The sequence below is a fragment of the Anopheles moucheti genome, chromosome 3 (genome assembly GCF_943734755.1).
Source record: "Anopheles moucheti chromosome 3, idAnoMoucSN_F20_07, whole genome shotgun sequence".
NCBI classification, from domain to species: domain Eukaryota; kingdom Metazoa; phylum Arthropoda; class Insecta; order Diptera; family Culicidae; genus Anopheles; species Anopheles moucheti.
In genome coordinates, this window is record NC_069141.1 from 66,484,268 (window position 1) to 66,507,629 (window position 23,362).

The 23,362-nt window shown below is 46.0% G+C and overlaps 1 protein-coding gene across 1 annotated transcript in view; it reads left to right on the forward strand.

Moving 5' to 3' along the window:
• LOC128302930 (neogenin) overlaps positions 1 to 22,136 on the forward strand; it is an 87,333-nt gene extending 65,197 nt beyond the window's left edge. The window contains exons 2-10 of the mRNA XM_053039780.1: positions 13,682 to 13,993; positions 14,055 to 14,811; positions 14,902 to 15,017; positions 16,021 to 16,609; positions 16,700 to 17,478; positions 17,558 to 18,841; positions 18,908 to 19,109; positions 19,202 to 19,335; positions 19,400 to 22,136. Of these exons, the coding sequence (XP_052895740.1) occupies positions 13,682 to 13,993; positions 14,055 to 14,811; positions 14,902 to 15,017; positions 16,021 to 16,609; positions 16,700 to 17,478; positions 17,558 to 18,841; positions 18,908 to 19,109; positions 19,202 to 19,335; positions 19,400 to 19,638 (4,412 nt within the window). The 3' untranslated portion in view covers positions 19,639 to 22,136. The remainder of the gene's footprint in view (positions 1 to 13,681; positions 13,994 to 14,054; positions 14,812 to 14,901; positions 15,018 to 16,020; positions 16,610 to 16,699; positions 17,479 to 17,557; positions 18,842 to 18,907; positions 19,110 to 19,201; positions 19,336 to 19,399) is intronic.
• Positions 22,137 to 23,362: the final 1,226 nt, after the last annotated feature.

Genomic DNA, 23,362 nt, shown 5'->3' on the forward strand with positions numbered 1-23,362 from the left:
AGCTCGAGATATGGGTGGAAGAGAAGAACGAAAAAAAAAACTAAATTTCCTTTTCAATAAAATGTTGCAGAAGCTCGCAGCATTTGCCATCTGGCCGTGACGCGTTCGTTCGGATGGCAAAAGTTTGACAAAGCATTTTGTGCAGGGCCTGTTTAATGTTTGCCGCTGGAAATGTACGCGCGTCGCATGGTAAAGTTTCAAAGTTTGTATTTTAATTACACTCTCACTGCCTACGGGATGTTCTTATTCAGTGCGTAATGTAATGCTGTTAGATATGATGAGATTATGATGTCTTTTCATGATTCCCTTTTATGAACACTGCTTGAAATTATTGCAATGAAAAGTTTAACACACACACACATTTCGCTAATATTCTTTTTCCGCGAAAATGTGATAAAGAAAATTTGCAAAAAAAAACACTTTTATTCGACTTTTTATCGATCCGAAATTCCCGTTCGTTGTGTTAAATATTTGCAAAGGGTTCAATTTTTATTTCCCACGCTGTTGCAGTTCCATTCCCGATCGATGACAATCCTTGCAACCGTTTTACAGCTGTTGCACACCAAAATGAAAAAAACGATCGCCAGTAGTTTGCCATAGTTCCGTTTCAGTTTTTCTTTTCTCACACCCATTCATGCATTGAAATCATGCACGGAAACAAGTGGGAAACTGCACCGTACACACACACCCCCAGAGGGACGTTTGAATGCATCCCCGATCTAACCATTTGACCATTTCGTGGTCGAGTTGGTTCGTCCGCCGTTTGTCTCGTTCCGTCTGGACATCGTTTGAAGGGTGTGCAAAATTAAAAGCTTCCCACCCGCTTCGTAATCGAATGGCAATGCAATGGCGCACCGAGAACCTGCTACACCAGTGTTGAAGGGATTAATTTTTAATAAACGAAAACGTTCAACTGCACCTGCTTAGCTCCGGGGCAATGGTGCTTGTTGTTTGTCGACGTCCGTGCAAGGTATGGGAAGTTTGGGAATTCCGAGGCCAAATCCTGCACATGAAGAGTTTTGTTTGTATTCCACCCCTTCTTGGCTCTTGGATGCACGGTGGATAGGCCCCCTTGTTGGAGCTCTTCCATACCTTGGACGGCAAAACGGCAAATGTATGCGCTGAAACAACCGAAACGGGAATAGTTTTTTTTAGTGTGTGTCTTATTTGTTCTTTGTTCTATGGTGGTTGGATCACTTGGACGAAGGGTTGCCCAAAAGCGAGCTGTGTGAACGAGGAAAACAGTGAACCAGAAAATTGACTGACCTCTCCGGGGTTTCGGTAGAGGTGCCGACAGCCGAGCTTAACCCTCGATACATGTTGGGGAGTGTGAAGGTGCAGCAGAACCATCGTTGATAGCTGCTGCTTCTACCGTACCACCGGGCGCTTTCCATTCCCTTCAGTTCAGCGATGGAAAGTTCCGCGCCTGTCGGCCAACAATAAAATTAAAACAAACAGAAAGATTAATTAAAGCAATCGGTTTAATTTTCGGTGAACATATTTCGCCCGTGGAATGGAATGGAATGTGGGAGGTGTGGGAGATGCTGAGCTGGGTTAAAGGGGGGGGGGGGGGGGGGGAATGGAGGGAGTGTCCAGAGTAATAATCATTTGATAATTTTCTTACTCTCCACCGTTGGCTGTGCTGGGCGCCAAGGTTGAAAATAGAATTCCAATCCGTCCGCAATTCCGGAAGTGGAGTGGAGGCCGTTTTGCGCGAGCGTGCTATCGAAGAAATCAGTTTTAGCACACAACTGGAGCAATGTTTTGTTTTCTTCTGTTCACTGTTCACTGTTCTTTCCCCAAGCCTGTAAAACGCGTCGATAGAACATGCCTTCATTCATTGCACAATAAATCAAAGTTCTAAAGTGGCTCATTATTTTGTTTTCGCTTCGTTTTGTTGCTGCTCTTCGTGCGTGCCGTGCTTCGAACCTGTAGCTTAGAGTGGGAAATGCCACAGTTTCAGGCCTCATGATCGATTATCTTCCGCCCGGAATCGCAATCATTCACAGCACCGCTGACAGCGCAGTGTCAACAATTATTTGCGTTCGCCATTAAAGTTGATGCCTGTGTGTGTGTGCTGGGTGGAAAGGAGGAAAGAGGAAGAGCTTTCCACCAAAGTGACATAAAGCTAAGCGGGGGTAGGTTTTTTTTGGAGTCCTAGTCCTATGATACGACCTAACGGGCACGATCTTGTTGTCGCGTGTGCCACCCCACCGCCTGGTTCGTGATAGACCATCCACTGAAATGGTGGACACAGCACCGTTTTAGCGGCTCATCGTTTTCGCTTGATCGGATCCAAATATCACAGCATGAACGTGATTAGCACGCGTCCAAATCCACTCCGGGACATCTCGAGCTATACACATACACTCACACATACAAGTATATGCATTAGCATAAGTGGGTGGCCTCGAACGGTTTCAATGCTGCTGCTTCGGGCATGCTGAGTGCTCGCCCTACCCCAATGAAACCGCTCGCTGCGCCAAGCACCGTCGGGTCCATGACCCGTTCCGTTTATGGTAAAATCGTGATCTATAAAGCAGCATTTTCGCTAATTTAATGACCAAAATTTCGATCAATCGATCTCGCGCCGCACACGAAGCTTTACAATCATAATAAAATAGGTTGATTGTTTTTTACGCTGTTGTTTTTTTTCACATTCTTTGCATGATTTACACTTTGGCCACAACTAACAGGGTATGACCAAATTCGCCAAATTTACAGTTCCGTGTGAACGATCCATTTTTTGCCGTGTGATCTAATTTGAAAATGCTTATCGTGTATCGATCGGCCTAAATAGGTTCCATTTTGTTAAACATTGCGCGCTTGCAGAAATTGAATTTTTGTGAGCGATTTGTTCATGATGAAGTATATTATGCTGCGATTTTAATTTAATTTTAATTTAATCGTTAGTTTTATTGATAAATGTTAACTTTTTTTATTATAGTTTATGAATACTTTTAGCTTTTGTAACTTGCTTTATAAAAATTTCATTGTTATTTTATATTTTTATTAACAGTTTTTTATTTAATAATTGGTTGCTTAAACGCTAACCATTGATCGTTAGCCATTTGCAAACTTTGCTTTTAACGGTAGATGTTTGCTGAACCACTGATTGACAGGTTCGTTAATCTTGGTAATTGCAAACTATTTACCGGACATCAACCGGAACCCGTCCCCGTTGGGTGTTTTCTTTTGAACCGAAACCTGCTGCTGATCCTGACGGGTGTTTTTTTCCCAATAAATCCACTCAACGACGTTGTATCACACGGCTCGCTGCCATTTTAATCGCGAACGCGAAAAAATAGAAGCGAAAAGAAATTATGACCGACGGACAATGTTAATCGGCACGTCCGTCTGCTTCATGTGTTTTTTAAACCGTTTGCTTGTTTATTTTCATTTTTAACTCCATTTTGCTACTTTTTAACGCATCGATCCGGTGTTAATTTGCAATTAGCCGTGTTGTATGGGAGCTGGCATCACGATGCAACGGTAGCAACAGCAGCAATGCGCCAGTGGGTGCATCATTAGAGAACCCTCCCCCCCGCAAATGAACCCGGTACCGTTTGCTGAACAGGCTCAAAATTCAATCAGCTGTTTCCGCTGATTTCTGCCCTGATTGTGCGCTACTTTTGCCCGTAAATAAATCAACTTCCCTTTTTTTATTTGCGCGCGGCGCTAACTAGCGGAAGCGGGGGTTTGTGCGGCGTAGTCGAAACCAATTCAACAGCCATTATTTAGCTGATAATTTTGTAGTTTGCTCTTCAATTATTAATTCCTACCCCGGTTTTGGTGGAAGTGTGCTTTACGTTCTTTCTTCCGCCAAGACGCCCGCCCAAGAACGGAATACGGCTGGGCCGGGTGGTGTCTGGTTCTGGTTCGGGGTGAACGGTGGAAACTTTTTCCTTCCTGTCCTGGCGTGAAAATAAAGAAAGAAATCTCGGACACTGAACGGGAAAACCATAACGGAAGTTCGCTCTTTTTTCTAGGGGGGGACCGTTTGCTGAAAGTAGAGTTTAGTATTCTTGTTTTGTTTCAGCTTCAGCAGAGTTTTTCGTCGTCTGTTGCTTCGTGTTCGAAGTTTTATTTTCTCCTCTGGTGGCTGAAGACGACGACCATTGAAACAAACGACAGTTTGGATAAAAATTGGAGCGAAGCTAAGACGACGATTGCACACACCAACTTGAACAAAAGCTCCTACGAAACATTCTGCAATAGTAAGATGCAGGAATGAAAGAAACGGAAACGCAGGCGATGATTTCGGCAAGAGCGAATGATTGAGGAAATTGAACAAATACTTTATTATGGTCATCCTGTGTTGAAAGAGGATCTCCATCTCTTTTTTTTTCGATCCTTTCTAATTTGGGGTTTTCATTTCTGCTCGTCATCAACAGTTTCCATGTCGCTTTTCAAACTGTTTCGCTTTGCTAATGTTTGTGGAGCAAACATTTCAAGCAGTGGCTTTAACTCATCTCTGCCATTTTGTTTATGTCTTGCCATGTCTTGACTGTACGATTAAAGCAATGGTCTCTTAGCAAAACATTTGAAGAAAAATAGGATTGATTTTGAAGAGTGCCTTTGTAGGAGAAGATCGCTTCTGAACAACAAACATGTACTGGGAAATAGGATTTTCCTGCTTTTCGATGGTTTTCCACTAACGGAAGACCAATCGATGGGAGATGGCAAGTGGAAAGCGTGAGCGTCCATCGTTTGCTGTGGTCTCGGAAATATTTGAAGTGACAAACAGAGGTGGTTTCGCTCTTTCCCGCTGGAAGTTTTCTGTTCCAACTTTAAACCCATAAGTGTTTCGATTGAACCCAAACCGTCCAATTCGGAAAAGTGCCGACTTAGCGACAATCTGGTCAATGGTCAGAGGGATGTCTCGAAGTTAATGGCCCTGGCGAATGTGCGGGTCTCGGGGAAAATAGTCACCATGGAGTTCCGGTTCTGGTGTCTGGAGCGGGTGTATCAAGAGGCATTTATGTGGGCACTTGAATCATTCCGATGGCTTTTTCGCACAAAGAGTGTACTTACGTTGCACATAATACCATCGGCAAGAGCACGTCGAATATCATCATCAAGCTGCATTGACGATTCACTTTGAAGTGTTACGTGGCGAATGCAATATAGAGCTCCGATTGCGAAAAGCTTCAAGACAAACATTTTGCCGAGAAATCTAGACAGATCTAGACAGACATCAGAAATCTAGTTAGCTATGCTAGTTGAAAGCTTGAACAACATGCGCTCTCGTTATATGTAATCGGAAAAGAGAGAGAGGAACAAAAAACACTTCCCGAATTGTTGGGGATTTCTTCAATTTTGTGAGTTCTCCAATCGATGTCCCCTTACCGAACAGCAGGTTACGGTTTCGATGACCACCCGGTTCAATGGTGGAGACTCTAACCCTCTAACCGCAATAATCCGCAGCTCCCGCTCCGTTTTTATTGTTTCTCCCCGCATATGGGCGCTGGCTGGAGGGGATGGAATCACACGAAATGGATGCGTTTTTCTGTGCGAGTTGACAGTTTTATGCGGGATATTTCTTATTTATGCACATTCTATCACCCCATTAATGAAGAGAAATGGTTCCAGTGGCTCTTCGGAAAACCATGGTGTCGTGTGTTTCTAAGTGCGGAAGAGAATGCTCTCTGCTCCATGTACTGTAAAGTGGGCAATGCTCCGACAGAATATTGTTGGGTACGCTTAGTTGTGTTTGACCATCCAAGCCGGGGCGCGTACTTCGGTACAGTAAATGGAATACCCAGCCACCTCCCCCGGACGTGACGACATCGTAAAACGCGAATGCGGGAGAAAAATCACAATTGTAGCCGTAGCGCAAATAACGTCCTGTGCAGGACGACAAGCTCTGTCCACCATCAAGAAGCAACCTTCCGACACACAGTGTTGTAGAAAGTCACTGCGCCGGTGGCTGTACGCAGTTCTTCGTCACCCAGCGACCGAGTGCAATAATTCTTCATGTATCGTGATTTTCCATTTCAATTACACGACTCGTCTGCTGCGAAGTATCTGCCATTTCGATGTATCTCCGTGGAACCGCAAAGTGAATGGATGGCCACCCATCTCGCCCGGACCTGTAAGGATGTCTAATGGTGGTGTTTCTTCGGGAAAAAACCCGGGAGGGTGACCCACGGTCGGATGCGCTAGCCATGTTTGATGTTTGGCTTTTCGGCATTGTGTGTTTCTTCAGCTCAGCTTTATTTTCTTTTTTGGGTGGACCGGAAGTGTCCAAAACGCCACACCAAGGAATCTCCTCGCCTCCAGCCATTGTGAATGACATAGACACGTGCCGAGTTTGTTGTTCTGCAGGGAAAAAGGATTCTTCAGCATACTTTCCGGTAATTCCGGTAGTGTCTTGCTTGTCTTTTTGCTTGCCATAAAGGAGGAGTGTAACTTTTATTATTAGCACGTGAAGAAGGAGGTTCCATTAGCAAACAGAGATACCGGTGGGCTTTGTACGAGCAAATGAAGATGTTGTCGATAAGTCGCACAAGACTATGGGGGGTTTGATATTTTTATTCACCGACAACCGATGAAGCATCACGTACAAGAGGATCTTTCAGGCGAATCGAATTTGGCTCTGTCGTTAGCCGATTGTTAATTAGTGCCTTGTGTGTGCCGTGTGCCGATGTGGAATGTTATGTTTCCAAATTGCTTCCAACCAACAAGGTGTACCGACCCCGTTCCGTTCCACCACACGAAGAACGGGTGTGTGGACTAAAGTCTTCCGCACTAAGTGCTCCTGGTACGAAAACATCCTTCCAACTGCTAAAAGTAGGTATGTTGGGCTTAAAGTTGACAGCAGCACACACCGGAGGCCCTTCGATTGCTTTCCTTTGCCTGTGGTCTCCTGCACACGATGTCTTCCAAATGTGTCGGTAAACAACTGAGGCATTGCTGGAAAATGAACTGGCAGCAAGGACCGCGTGCATGGCAAAAGTTTTCCCCACCCCGATATCGCGGGCACCTCGAAAGGAACAACCACCGGCTTTTCCCTCCCATATGCAATAAAGGCCAAACAACCGTGTTGGGAACAGGAAACGAACCTTCAGCAAAACAAAAAAAAAACTGGCAAAAACTGGAAGAAAAACAAAACACAAACGGCGAGAAACGGAACGGAAAAGATAGCGTTGTTTTCTCCGACGCGTTTTTCGTTATGATGTTGTGTTGTGGGGGGGTTCGGTTAGCCGTTTGTTTACGGCGGTTGAATAGAAGGAAAATGAGAAATTGATTGCAAATTCCTGCACGGTTTGTTGGATGGATATGGTACGCCGTCGTACCGTCTCGGGATACGACGATACTTTCGCCGGTATGGTGATTTTGTTCTGACTCCGTAGGTGGCCCTTTTTGATGGCGGCGGAGGGAGGAAATAGCTGGATGATTGGTTCTAACGTCAGGTGAACGGGAGGAATGAATAAAGTTGCGATTTAATTTGAGTTGAATTGTAAATGAAGGACAGGCAGTTGGCTGTGCTGATCGTTCCGTGTTGGATCTTGACATTTACCATTCTTTTTTTTCCCCAATTCTGATCAAAACTTTCATACTCCACATAAAAAAAAGTTGCTGTGCTACAACATTCCCATGCATCTTTCCCATAACTCATAACCGCTGAGCGAAAGGGCGTGTTCTTTGTTTTTGTGGCGAGAAATTCGATTCTAATCAGTAGTGCTTAGGACAGCATAAATCCCTGGCTGCCCGGGTCCATTTTTACCACTCCATGAAGGACTGGACGAGGGCTAAAAACTAAGTTGTGTGGTTAGTTCGAAATGACCACAAGAATCGTTTTCCTAAAGTTCCTGGGCACAGCGGCCCTCCCAAATCATTACATTTCATAGTCACACGCAGTGGCCAATGGTTTATGCATGACTGTTACTTCGTGGGTGAAAAAAAAAAGGGATACTGGAAGGGGGATCCTGGAATGGGAGCGAAATTGTGCTTTCATTCACTTCACATCCGGGTCAACCGTGACCACCCGTTCTCGTTTCCGTTCGGAATGTTCCCGAACCAGACACACCCTTCTTTGGTGTGCGTGTGTGTGCTGTGTAGTTGGCGACACATTGTGTGGATTCAGCGATGGAATTCACCCCTCTTCTGTTCTAGAGCATCCCCTAGCTTAGATTGATCCTGCACCGAGGGGGGACCACCATTCGCGAATAGTCATGGTCGTGGTGGACGTCAAAAGAAAACTGCACCGGAAGCATGCCTACACACACACACATACACACACGCAGAATCCCAAATGTTGTCTTTTTCCCTTCCATATGGGGCGAAAAGAACATCTCCACTGCGGCGCCACTGTTCTGCCACATCCACTGAGTGGAAAAGAGGGAAAACTTCCCGCCATCCCGCGCGGGGTGGAGAATAGAAGAATTCATTAAAGTACCATCATTTGTGCTACAAAGTAAATAAAAATCAATTTCACCGAAATGGCGCGGCGTGGAACCCGAATTTTACTGCGATCGGTTCCGTACTTTTTGGGTTTTATTTTGCACGGTCGGAATGTTGTACTGCTGCTGCTGCTGCTATCTTTAGGCTGTATCGGATTTTTGATTTGCTATCAATATTTTGGTTTTTCTCCTTCTCATTTTTGGGCCCCTTAGTGAAGGGTGCGTAAGCGAAGAAGCATTACCTTTTCGGTGGGGAAGAGGCGCGTTGTGAAGGACTGCCCGGAGCGAAACTCCAATTATCGAAAACAACCCTCGAGAGTGAAATGGTTCGGAACCTCTAGTATGCGCCCCCTTTGATGTATGGGGAGAGGGCTGGGTGGAGAACTCAATATCTTACGGGGTACGGGTGTAGACAGGCAGACGACAATCGTATCGGTGATTGGGGAGGATGGCTTCTTCAACACCACCGTGGCATGGCATTGCCGCCGGCCAACGCTTTTTTTCGGCATCGAAAAATAGTCCACATTCGGGTGACATGAATTTCTAATCAAACACAGTTCAACACAGCGCAGCACAGTAGATTGTATCGCGCACCGGGTTGCTCAAACTCAAACCAAAGGCGAAATGACCACCGCCACGCATTCTCGATGGGTGATACGCACCGTGCTACGCATTTTACGAAATTTTCTATTAGTGTAAACTGTCAATCACGGCATGGTTTTTTGCTTGATGGTGGCCAAGGGCCACACTGACAACTGTCCCTGTTGGGTGGTACAGCAAGCGCCACAACTCCTCAGTAAATTAGTTACAGCAGGTTTGGTACAACCAGCAGCGTTGTCGGTCGGTCGGTCAATTGGAGTGAATTAAAACTTTAAATCGTAAATCTGTTTTAACAAACCGTTACCGCCCGGTGCGGTTATTCCAATAAAATGCTCCTAAGCGAGAGAAGCGTAAAAATTATCCATCGTTTAACAAATGAACTGACATTTTTATTACTTCGTTGGTGCATATGCACCCATTATTGTCCAGCATTTGCCATTCTCTCTCACTGATAATCGAACTCTGCACAAAGGCAGTAACGTTCGTTTCGGGTGGAGGGGTTTAAAGTCAAGTGTTGTACGCGTGGCAGTCGCGCAACCACCATGCGCGTACGCTTGCAACGCGACTTTAAATCGGACGGATAATTTATCTTAATTGATAGATTGAAAGCGATTTACAGACAGACAGACCGGTGGCGGTGGAATACGCTTTGTGTCCCTTTTGGGGGAAGCGTTTGATGTTTTGGAAGTGATTTTCCCATCCCTTCCGGTTCTGTTTGGCCATCAGCGCTAGCGTCCACCCAGCGCATCATGGTTAACGATGAATAATGACGAATACCGTGTGTGTACGCCGGCTCTGCATCTGTCCAGAATAGAATCGAAATTCATCCACCAGAGACAGACGACACACAGAGCACTGGGGAACCCCCGTTTTTTTGGGATGGTTGTTTCAAAACGAAGCAATGCTGTGCAGTGCTCATTAATTACCGACCGGAGGCAATATGAATTGAGATTTGTTTTGAACGAGAGACGAGAGTTTGTTACCACTCACGTACACAGACCGATGCTGATGCACTCCCAACATAAAGATGCACCACTACGGGACGTTCGGGACGGTTTTGTATCTATAAATTGGCATTGAAAATTGCCAACAATCAGTGGCAACGCATATCATCTCGTGGCGGTGGTGTCCCATCGGGAATGTATCCTCAATATGCTGCCCTTTGCAAATGGCCGAATGCACATCTCGCTGCACATCGGTCCCGAGGTCTGGTTTGTTTCTCCCCGAACGCCTGTCAGAATGTAATCTGATTTTCCGCTCCGATGCCATTTGAAGACATTAATTTAATTGAGAATGCAGAGCCGAACGCGCAAGCACCCAGGGCACCGGGTACGATTAGTTTTGTGTGTTTTGGGAAATGTCGAAACAGCCGCGAATGGCCGGGCGGCCCGCGCAAACGCCTTGATGAGCATTTGCTCTTCGGTCCTGTTGGTTTCTTTGGTGCTTGAGTGGATGTAGCGCAGCGGTGTAGCAGTTACTTCCATAACAAGGGCCAATTATGGAGCGCACGAGATCTTTGATAGTTCGGGGGGGTACGGATTGGACGCCGTCAGAAGTAATCTTCCGCGCCGGGAACGGCGAAGCGCATGGAAGGTGGTGTTGATGTTTTAAACAGCGCTTAAGCGAGTACGATTGCGGGTACTCGCTAAGCATGCTGCAGCATTGGGTGCATTGCTTAAACTAGGTTAATTCATCATGCTTCGCGCCGGAGTGGGTGGTACTGTTTGTAGTTCTGTTGTAAGTAGAATCAGAAAAGCAATAGAGCGGGCACACTGCATAATGACCAGCATTAATGAAAACTATTAGCGTAAGTATAATAGAGGTTGGGTCATGATTATTTAATACGACTGACTGGCTATAGCAGGGATTGGCCATAAGCGTGCAACTCGTTCGCTGTTTATGCAATTAAAGCACTCCCAAATCCTGACTGGAAATACAGAAACAATTGAAGGCTTAAATTAAATTCTGGACGTAAAATAGCGTATTAATCATACTGGAACATTTGCCAGCACTGTGGTGTTTTTACTACACCATAAAACAAAAAATACATTTACGTTGCATTTTATAGAGTGCGCTTTTAATTAGCTTACTAACTTTCCACTGCATTAAAACGTCCACATGCTGAATGCATTTTGTGGCGTCCTGTCCCCATCGGTGTGGTGTCCTGTCAAAGAAGCTGTTGCATCACTGCATCGCACTGACACTACTGGCCACTTCCGCAAAAGCCACTTCCTAACCGAATCTATTTCTCCGACTCCGACGGTAAAGTTTTGACGCAGCACACAGTGTACGGTTGGCCCTGACGACCGATCAAACCATCGAGGCAGGCTGTTGGTGGTGGTGGAATGTAATTTTGTTTGTTATTTGTGAAATTTTAATCACCACAACCACACATCGCTGCTACATATATAACCGTCACCGTCACCATACCGTCCTGTGGGAGTTGGGGTACGCAACAATCCGATCCACCCCCCCGACTCGGAACGGAACAGTAATTCCCAAAACTAATTCCAGCCCACATGTAAATGAAGCAAAACTTACCCACTTGCTGCCAGATGTGCAACAGGCAGAGGCCGCTCGATGCAAATGTGAATTATCTTTTCCATTTGCCCGGTTTAGATGCCGGAGGAAAAGCGCGCGGTTGTGCAGTAGAAGGGTCCTCAAAATTAGATATTTTCGCGCAAAACGCGGGTGGGGGCCAAAAGGGGGATGGACATTTGTTGCGGGGTGTTTGATCTGCACATGCACTGCTGTTATGCGTTTGTTTAATTAACAGTGGTATTTAATTCGAATGAGTGTGTGTTCACCGTGCGGAAACATATGTTCTTCAAGAGAGGACGCTTAGAAGTGGAAGCAATAATTGATTAGTAAGTGGCGAGTTAGTCTCCAGGATCATTATTTCGGTCCACGACGAATATTCGCGACATTCGTTTCAACTTAAAAAACAGCTTTTTCCGATGTTTATTATAAAAATGATACAAAGTTATCTAAGCAGCAAAACATCGGCGGTCATGCCTAGGTTCGACGCACTCTGAACCTTATGCAAATAAGGCAGGTGTACCACAGGGCAGCGTCTTAGGACCGCTCTTGTATAATTGTTACACAACGGACGCCCCCGCACTAAATGACAGTACTCAGTTATCTCTTTATGCCGATGATATCGCCATATCTGGCATGTCTACATGGTGGACTGCAAAGAGCATTTACAAAATTTTTAAAATACCTCCACAACTGGACAATTGTGGTTAACTGTACCAAAACGCAAGGTATTGTATTACCTTGTAGAACAAATGTGTAGCTTTCCACCATCAGGCGTAGAGTAAAGTGTATTAAACTAGAGCGCCATGCGATCACATGGGATTCCCATAATCGCTATCTTGGCGTTTTTATAGATCGCGAATTATCTTTTAATCAGCACATCAACCATATAAAAACAAAAATCCTTGGGACACTGATGAGCCTTTATCCTCTAATCAAAAAGGAATGGAGGACTAACAACGGAGAACAAGAACATTCTCTACAAACAAGTAATAATGCCTGCAATACTATATGGATCAAATGCATGGGGAACAAGCTTCCCCGGCCCATATGCTTATTCTACAACGAATACAAAACAAGATCCTTAAAATGATCCTAAACTTACCTCTTAAATACAGCACCAACGACCTCCACAAATTAACACAAATACCGCTAATACACGAGAGGATGCGTACTGATTTGGATCGCCTTAAAAATACCAGCTCACGATCCAACTCCGAGCTCATAAGAGATCTTTTCTTGTAAATATTGTTATTATTTTCTTCGGTAATATTATTAAGTAGATGTAAGCTAGCTCTAGTACTAATGTTTAAGGTTTAGTTTCATGACACAGGTCCAATATGAAAGTTGATCCTTTACACTTTCCACTTTATTATTGTTCTTTTCCAATTCTTGAATCGTTAGTTTATTCTAACCTATCTTTTCCAATCTCCACAGAATTAATTTCTATCCATAGCGTAAATATTTAGTAATAGCAAACCTATTCAGTATAAAGCACCTGCGACAGTACACTCATTTTCTTTGTAAATATGGTTTATTATGAATAAATTCAAAAATAATTGTTCTTTAAAAAAAAGTGACATTCGTTTCAATGAATTTGAAACATGTGAAAGTCTCTTATGTTATTCTTTTTACAAATTTGTTTGTCTTTCTTCAAATGAATCATCAGAGACCCCGGAGATTAATTTTCCAATCCAACCCAACGCAGCAGCAAACTCATCTTGCTCGAACCTGCACAAACACTGTTCGATGAAAAATTGAAAACACATGCTTTTCATTAGCGCCAATCACTTAGCACCCTTCGAAACGGCAGTAAGAGCTGACACCGATGACAGGGCAACTATTAACGGCAACGGCGGGTCCATCCGATCGTTTAATGAACTTCACCCACGGTCAGTTAATAGAATGGTGTGAACGTCTAGGAAACAGTTAGCAGCCCGTCCACGCGATGCCCTTTTGACGCGAAGAAGCGCAATGTGCGGATGTTGCACACGAGAACCCGGAAGCTGAACTCCGGGGCCTAATCGCACCCTTAATTGAATAAATTCCCTCACTATTGATTGATTAACCATACGCCGGTGACAGCAAAATTGTGCGAAGCGATCTAATTTACTTTATCTCGTCCCATTTCTTTGCAGTGCTCGAGTTTATGGTGGAACCCTCGGACGTGACGGTACCGGAAGGTAATTCGGTTATGTTGCAGTGTGCCGGCAATGCGGATCGGAAGGTGCTGCAGGATGGCAAAACGGTTCCCAACATTCGGTGGCGTGGCCCCGACGGACAGGATATCGGCATCGTCGGCGATACGTTCCGGTCGCAGCTGACCAATGGCTCGCTGTACATTAGCTCCGTGGAGAGCAATCGTGGGCTGACCGGGTTTTACCACTGTCTGCTGAACGTGGACGGTATCGGTACGATCGTTAGCCGATCGGCACGTGTCTCGATAGCAGGTAAGACGATGTGCGATTAAATTATGCCTCCGCCAGCCACTAACATTACGCCATCTTTCAGATCTACCGGACATAAACCAGGAATCGCACGAAATCTATCTGTACACCGGCCAAACGGCATACTTCAAGTGCATGTCCACGCTGCTACCGTACAGCGTTGAATCGCGCTACCACACCGAATGGCTCAAGGATGATGTGCCGCTGCGGATGGATTTGACGCGAATGCTGCTGCTTCCCTCCGGTGCGCTGGAAATTGACGAAGTTATCCCGGCGGACCGGGGCACCTACCAGTGCAACGTGACCGCGGGCACCTTCTCGCGGTTGAGCAGCAAATCGAACCTCAACATCAAGTCCACGGCCGGCCAGCCACAAAGTTTCGCCCCGCCCGCCTTCGTGATCGTGCCGCAACCGCAGACGGTACGCGAGGGCGACACCGTCATACTGGACTGTGCGGCTAATGGCAATCCGAAGCCAACGATACGGTGGCTGCGCAACGGGGAAGACATCGACATGAACGATCTGGACTCACGGTTCCGCATCATGGGCACGGGATCGCTGCAGATCAATTCGATACAGGACACGGACGCGGGCGACTATCAGTGCCGGGCAAGCAACACGGAAGATTCGCTCGATGCGTCCGCAACGGTGCAGGTGCAGGTGCCACCGAAGTTTATCCTCAGCCCGGATGATAAGGTCGCGTACGAGAAGGAGGAGCTGGAGCTGTCCTGTTCCATCCATGGCAAACCGACACCCGTAATACAATGGTTGAAAAACGGAGACCTGATAACGCCTAGCGAGTACATGCAGATTGTTGGAGGGTAGGTGTGGAGGGATGGCTTGCCGTTATTGGGGGACAAAAGAAGAAACCCACTGTTAATCACGTTTGCTTTACGCTCTACCCCGCACAGACACAATTTGAAAATCTTCGGTCTGATCGGTTCAGACGCGGGAATGTTTCAGTGCATCGGAACGAATCCGGCAGGAAGCGTGCAGGCGGCAGCCCGGCTGGAAATAATCGAACCAGGTAATTGATTGCTAATGTTTTCTCCACTCCACACCGTGCAGGGGGGTTCGCCCCTGCTGAGCAACTAAGAACACCGTAAACTTTCTGACAAATGGACTCAAGTCTGTAGGTAGCGAGTGTGTGTGTGGGTGGGTGGTTTTTTTTTTAATTTAGTTTCCGTCAGAACTGGATCGCACTTCGTTCGAGCGCATTTCTTGTACCAATCATATTTTAATATACTTTTTTCGTATTTGTTTCTTTTCTTTTTTTTCTGGTTTTTTTTTGTGGTATGATTTACACAACCATCCAACGCTACGGCTATCGATTTCGTTTATCTTCCGTTTCGGACTTGGTCCCGTGGTCTATTCCATTTGGATTGTACCAACCTTCTTCTTCTGCCGCTACCGTCTTCGCGTGCTATTGGATGGAATCATCTCTTTCGAACAAAACGCACACAAAAACAACAACCACGACCCGTTCTCTTGTTGATTATGATTTATTACCGTTTTGCCCATTTGTGGATGACTTTGCATGCAAACGATTTACTTCTCGTTTTTCGTGTGGTTACGTTTCACGTGTACCGGGGGTACGGCTGTCTAACGTTCGCTTTTGCTGTCATTTCTTTCCATGCCCTGCTTAATCCCCTTGGGTGGGTCTGCTCTTCATGTCGTATCTGTCGCTTTTGGTGCCGTGTGTTTGTGTGCTTTGCTCTCCAACACTACCGTTGTTCGTCTTTGCCAAACTCGCTCACTTTTGGGCTGTTTGCAATTTATTTTCTGTTACGTGACTTGTTACCGATTTACCCCGTCATGTGTCCTTCGGGATGTGTTGGCTCGTTATGTTGACTTTACCCGTTTGTTGCCCCCATGCCCCGCAAATCGAACTGCACGTGATACAACCACTATCCCTCTGTCCCGCTGCATGAATATGTTGCTTGTCATTGATCCATGACCTCATGACGACTGTGTACGATCGACCCAACCGAACCGACACCGAATATGACCGAACCCGACAGGGGAAGCAGGTCTGCCGAAACGACACAAGGGCAAAAAATTTCAGCAGACGCAATCGAAAACGAAATCGTACGAAAAATCACCACTGCTGCTGCAGTCCGATCCGAAACTATCGAAATCGGTGCTGGATAGTTTGGTGTCGCGGACGAAGGAACGCCCAAACCTGGACCGGCATCAGTTTCAGTACAACGAATACACTGACGATGACTATGCCGATCACGACCGCATGCTTGACAGTGACCATGATGAGGACGATGACGACGATGACGAGGAGGAGGACGGGAAAATCTATTCGCTCCGACCGAACGAGGACCCGAACAAACTCTACCAATCGTTGACCGGTTCGAAGTCCCGGGAGGATGGTGAGGTTGGCCATTTCTCTAATCAGAAGTCTCCCATTAATGCTGTCACGCGGAAATACTCGAAATCGTACGTAGATGGCGGTGGAATATTTGCTGCACCATTGCCGGGACCGCCGCGCGCCCTCCAGGCCCAGATAGTGCAGTCACGCTTCATTACGCTCAACTGGCTGGAACCGGCAAAGAATCCCGATGAGGTAATCTCCTACTCGGTCTATTACCGCATGCACACCAGCGATAGGTAAGTGTTAGTCGTGAAAAATTCGGGATTCGGGAAAATTTCGCCCATGTGTTTGACTCTTTTCTGCAAATCGCTTGTTTTGCTTCACAGAGAGCGCAAGATGACGACCAATTCGCGCGATGAGCAGGAAATCAATATTCAATCATTGCAACCGGGTAAAAATTATCACTTCCGCGTGGTCGGCAACAGCAATCACGGTGCGGGCGAGTCATCGGAGGCACTGGAGGTGCGCACATTGTCCGAGGAGAATATAGCCGGTGCGCCGCAGAATCTGCGTGGATTCGCCATCACCGAGAAAGATATTCACCTGCAGTGGGATCCACCGGCGGTGACAAACGGACTGATTACGAAATATCGCGTGTACTACGCTGAAACCGACAACGGGGCGGAGATGTACTCCGACACCACCACCACGGAGGTTATCATCAACGAATTGCGCCCGTACACCAAGTACACCATGTACGTGGTTCCCTTCAATCAGGCGGGAATGGGCGATCCATCGCACGAGATAGACGTGAAAACGTATTCGTCGACTCCATCGGAACCGCCGGCAAATGTGACGCTGGAGCAGACGAGCTCCACCGTGGCGATCCGATGGGAACCGCCAGCGCTGGAGGACCGCAATGGGCAGATAACGGGGTACAAAATCAAGTACCGCAAGAACAAAAAACCACTGCAGGTGGAGACGACTCCGGCCAACGTGCGATACTACATATTGAAGGATCTGGACAAGATGTCCGCCTATCAGGTGAAGATCGCTGCCATGACGGTAAACGGCACTGGACCGTTCACGGAATGGCATCACACGGAAACGTACGCGAACGATCTGGACGAATCGCAAGTTCCCGGTCAACCGGCGTGGATAAAGAGTATGTATATCGTTCGTTTGTTGGAGGCAAATTCATATTACTCATGTATTAACATCCATTTTCTTTTCCACTAACACAGCCCGACCTGGAGCGGACAACATAACGGTCTTCTGGGGACCTCCGGGACACCAAGAGATTAAAGTGCGCAGTTACATCCTTGGCTGGGGCAAAGGTATCCCCGATGAAGAAACGGCGGAAATAGAGGAGAGAATGCGACAGTTCGAAATTAGCAATCTGGAACCAAACAGCGAATATGTCATTTCTTTGCGGGCCCGTAATGCAATGGGAGACGGTGCTCCGAAGTACGACACGGTACGTACCCGGGAAGATGCCCCAATCGAAGCTCCAACACCGTTAGAAGTGCCGGTCGGATTACGCGCCATCCCGATGTCCGGAACATCGATCGTAGTATATTGGACAGACACGACACTTAGTAAAAGCCAGCACGTATCTGACAATCGGTACTACGTCGTACGGTACAGCCCGAATGGGTCTAACCGCTACCGCTATCACAACGCGACCCTTCTGAGCAGCATGATTGGTGATTTACGACCGAACACGCAGTACGAGTTTGCCGTGAAGGTAGTGAAAGGGCACCGCCAATCGGCCTGGTCAATGTCGGTGCTGAACACCACACAGCAAGCTTCACCCGTGTCACCGCCGCGAGATTTGGAGGTGACTTTCGATCCGCGCAATCCTCTCACCGCCATACTGAGCTGGCTTTCACCGCGCCATGTGAGCGGGCCAATCGCGGGCTATCAGGTGCTGTACACAACCGACAACGAAAAGCGCGATCGGGATTGGAACATTGAATCGACGACCGGCGAGCATACGTCTGCGGAGATCGTAAGCCTGGAACCGCACACAACATACTATTTCAAAGTGCAGACGCGCCACTCGAAAGGGTTGGGTCCGTTCTCGGCGATGGTTTCGCTGAAAACTGGCGCTGAGGTCGATTCGAGTGGGAACCTAACGCTGGAGAAATCTATCTCATCCGAGCTGATATACATCACGGCGGGATTTGCGGCTATGGCCGGACTGACGGCGATTGGCATTTTGGTGCTGAGGTGCCGTAGGAAAGGGCCCGAAGACACGCCGGAGCATGCGAAGAAAAGCTATCAGAAGAATAATGCGGGAATCATTAAACCACCCGACCTATGGATCCATCACGATCAGATGGAGCTGAAGAATATGGACAAAGGCAATCACAGTACGACGCCCGGTTCGGTTGATGGAGGAGCGTCCAGCAGTGGTACGATGACGCTGCCCCGATCCGTCGGTGGGCACGATTACGATAGCGAAACTCCAATCACTCACGTTACCAACTCACTCGATAAGCGAAATTATGTGCCAGGGTATAACGGTAAGTTTTGTGCTGCGAATCTTGACAGAATGGCTTTAAATTATTTTGCGATTATTGCTGCCTCAGGAAACACAACGTCCCTTAGCTCGACGATGGAACGACCACAGTACCCACGGACGCAGTATAGCATGGCCGCCAGACCGCATATAGCGATGGATCAGCAGACGCTTTCACAGCAGAATCTTCTTCAGCAGCCGCCACAATTGCCGCCGGCAAATCCTCTCGCACAAACACCCGAAAACCCGTACACTTACGACAGTAGTTATAGGTAGGTTTTGGCGAATATATGTCGAACATCCGCGAGTACAGACTGTGGAGATAAATGAACAGAAACTAATGAGTTGTTTGTGATACTTTTAGCCCAAATGTTACCTACGCGCAAGGTATAGCGATAGAGGCTCCGAAACGGGGACAAGGACATCCATTGAAAAGTTTCAGCGTACCTGCACCACCCGCATCCACACCCATCATCAGTGGCCAGGGTAAACATGGCAGTAAGTATCGAAGGGAGTAAACGGCGTCAAAGTGAAACTAACAAACTCTTCCACTCTACCACAGCTCCAACGCCCGCAGTCACGATACGCCCGCAGAATTCCTCGCCCTACAAAAAACCATCTCTCTCATCCGGTTCGCTGACCAATCGACTGCAGACCGGGCCGGTAGTTGCACACTCGAATGATGAGATCCAACGATTGGCACCGTCCACTTCCACCGAGGAGCTCAACCAGGAGATGGCCAATCTCGAGGGCCTGATGAAAGATCTGAGTGCAATCACAGCGAACGAGTTCGAGTGCTAGATCGCTTCGACCTGAAGACGGTGCAAAATGCGTGATGAAAATTGTTTAGTCATTATTAATTTTAATTTCGTATGAGTGAGGTTGAGTGTGAGCGTTACGAGTGAATGAGCGGTATGCAAGTGTCGCGTTGTGTGAACGGTACGTGATCATGCTGGATCGACTGAACGTTGTGTCGGATAGGGTTAGGCATTATTATTATTGGTATTTGCAATTACTTTAAAGCAAACGCTATATTACGGATAATGGTAGTCGGTGCGACACCGGTTAAACGGCGCAGCGTGTCGTTATGCTAATGCATCGTATAACTCACATTAATTTATTAAATTACTCTTTAAGGACTAACCCCCGTATAGTACATAGTCACCCACTAAAGGCGCAAACTCTCCAGCTGGGAGTGCATTAGGGAAAACAATATATTTCGCATAACGCAGTCGGGAGACGCATAACGAATGTGTAACGTAATCGTACTGACGCATGATAATTTTACATAAGTTCGATCGGTAGGTTAGGAGCATTGTTCGAATTGTCCTTGGGCACGTGGTCACTTCGTTTCTGTCCACCCGTGAACCCTGTGCGGATGCGGCTCTCTTGTAGTTTAGTGATAAACATCCTTCAGATTGTACATATGACGAAACCCGAGAGGCAAAAGTGATTTTGTAAACAGTTTAAGTTTATAATCGTTTCGTCCTTCGTACGAGTAGTTACATGCGGACAGTAATGTATACAAAAAAAAAGATTAATTCCATTCTTCTTTAAGTACAAGCAAACGGATTGGATTATGTTGGTTGTCTTAAAACTCGTTCGTACACCAAAACCGCCCATACGCCCAGTGATTTTATTGCAAATTAAAACTAGAACAGAAGAATCAGCTTGTACCTCAGTTCGATTGATACACCGATGGTCGGGTAATTGTTAAAATAGGATTACAAACAAACCAACCCAAAACACCTTACAAATGGAAGACAACAGGGATCAATTTTACATGCCACTCCACTCGTACTCGGTACTGCCATACAATGGTCGGGATGCCAAACGGTGTTCCGATTGTTTAGCGTAATTCGTTCAATTCGGAACGGTTCCTAACGGCCATTCAGCTATAGGTTTACATGTTTTTTTTGTTCCTGTGCTTTTACCATGCGTGTCAGTTTATCGATTTGCGTTACTTTTCTACGTACCATCTTATCCTCTCTTTAAAAAACACCGCTCTGCTTTATGTATAATACGTATCTTGTAATAGGACACAGTTGGAAGGAGCGCACACTGTACACTAGGGCACCTAAACGCCCATTAGTCACCGTCTATGTAAACCCGTATGTAACACGTGAGTGTATATCGGTGTGTTGTAAAACCTTTTGAACGTTTTTACACAGGTTCCGCCAGGTGGTGGATGAGCTGAACGATGAAACGAGTAGTTTAGTTTATTTTTATACACTTACAAGAATCAAAAACATACAAATCGAATTGTGTTAGGTTCCAACCGATATTGTCGTACCCCGCCTGTCGTACACCACAATCACACCAATAATAGCTAGAGAATGAAGGAAGTATAATAGCGATCGGGATGAAAACTGTAGTGTGCGGAAGAGTGTAATATTAAACCTCACATACCACTGAATTGAATATCCTATGCACAAATGCAGCGAATTTACACGGCCGCCCATTAGCGCACGTTTTCCCAATAGGACTTTTAGAGCCCTAATCATCATGACACACTATGCTTCATCCAGTATTTGTTCGAATCGATCTGTCTTAGTATGCTTTGTCTAGATACATATTTATCCCATATAACAGTACAGAAGCAGCACGTGGTTCCATCTCATATTTCATCTTCATCGAAGACTTACGGTTTCTGCAGTGTTCATAGACATTCATTTTAGACCATCCGTACATCTAAGCAAGCACTGATTTCCGGGGTTGTAAAGTGTGTGTAAAGCGAATCGAATGCTTTTGATGCTAGTCGACTTACATACGACATCGTCGGCGGTAGCTCACTAGTGTGGATGGCCCGACACTTATTTCACAATTTTCTAGTAAACCAGCTAAGCTAAAATGTCCCGAAGAAGGGTTTTTTTTTTAATTTACCCCAAAGATTCACACATTGTACAGAGAGGATGCACATGGGAGAAAAACAACAACACAGCTGAGAAAATAAAACTACTTTGAGATTATGTTTTATGTTTAGATGTAAGCAACAATATTTCTACCGTACCCCCGAACCATTCTCGAACTAAACAACTCAGCGCAAACGAAACGATAACAAAATATCAAATGCACACAAGCAACAAATCCGGAAAACTCAAGGATGAAACGACGAGACGAGCGGCAGAAAAGCACACAAAGCACGTGTAATGGCGTGTGCGTAAGCCTAAAACACTGGTAGCATTTTTTCTAGTAATACTGTATTTATACAAGTGAGTCAAAACCCACAAAAACGAACAAGAACTAGATATGAGATAGAAGGGAAACAAAAATCTAAACCGATTTGACAGTGAAATGAAGAAAACAAAAAGTAAATAAAACGAAAAATATGATAAATTATAATAAATTGCAATGGTTTTTATTTTAAATAAGTGCGAAAGATTCGAGGAGATCCATGGAGGATCAATCCCCTTGGAGGCCCAGGGCGGAATTATAAATGGGGCCTCTAATTTTCAAAACGATGAATTGGGGGGCATTGAGGCCCTTGAAATGATCTGCATCCACATTTGTCCAACTTCCCTCTTAAATTCGCGATTTTCGTTTCGCAACAAGCACCATCCGAAAGTATGTTTATTGATAAAACAATACGTAAGTATAATGGGGGTGTATTATTTGATAAACGTGGTTATTTTTGAACAGAATGTGAATGTGATTTATGAACTCCATCCTCACCATGTCGATCGTTCCACGCACATTATTTTCGTGTCTTGCGCATGCGTTTAAATCTCCACCAGTCGATGAAAAAAATGCGTTTCCGAAATTCCATAAAAACTTGCCGTCGTCGTTGGTCGATACGAAATTCCATACAAAACGGGCTGCTTTCAGATTTCCAACACCAAGAGAGCATCCAAAACAGGAGGTAACATGCATGTCCCTGCAGCGTGCATATAGCTGAACCACTCACGCGTGTTATCATTGCCGGTGATAGAAGAGTTTCTCATACGTTGGCTATTATTACAGGGGTTTTGGGGACTATATTGACATGTCCAGCGTGATGTTGTTTGGCTCGTTTTGGTATCTCATGTAATTGTCTCAAATATTTCATGTAATATGATATAATGTAATCTTTGGCAAGTTATCGTTGCCAGCAACAACATTTGACGGTCATTCGATTGCTCTACCGTATTTGTCAACGCATATAGCCTTTCCCGAACAAAGCAACACCGAGCTGGACTTGTCAATACATACGACGCCAACCCTGCAACGCACACCATCGCTCTCTTCAAGATGTAGAATCCCTTTCTCTCATTCGCATACCTGGCTTATCACGCGAGAGTCTTATCACGCGGTGCTCGCATTTAGCATCGGCAGCCGATCTCGCTCTCACCATTCGAGCGATACGATCGCCGTGTGTGGCTATGTGTAGCGTGTGTGATCTGTATCCACATGTTACTCAGGCGAGGGGAACTGTTTGCTCTCCGGTATGATCGCCTTGTGTGGTTTTGTGTTGCGTGTGTATGCAGAACTGAGATAATCAGCTGCGTACCGTCGGCTGATACGAAATTCCATACAAAACGGGCCGTTT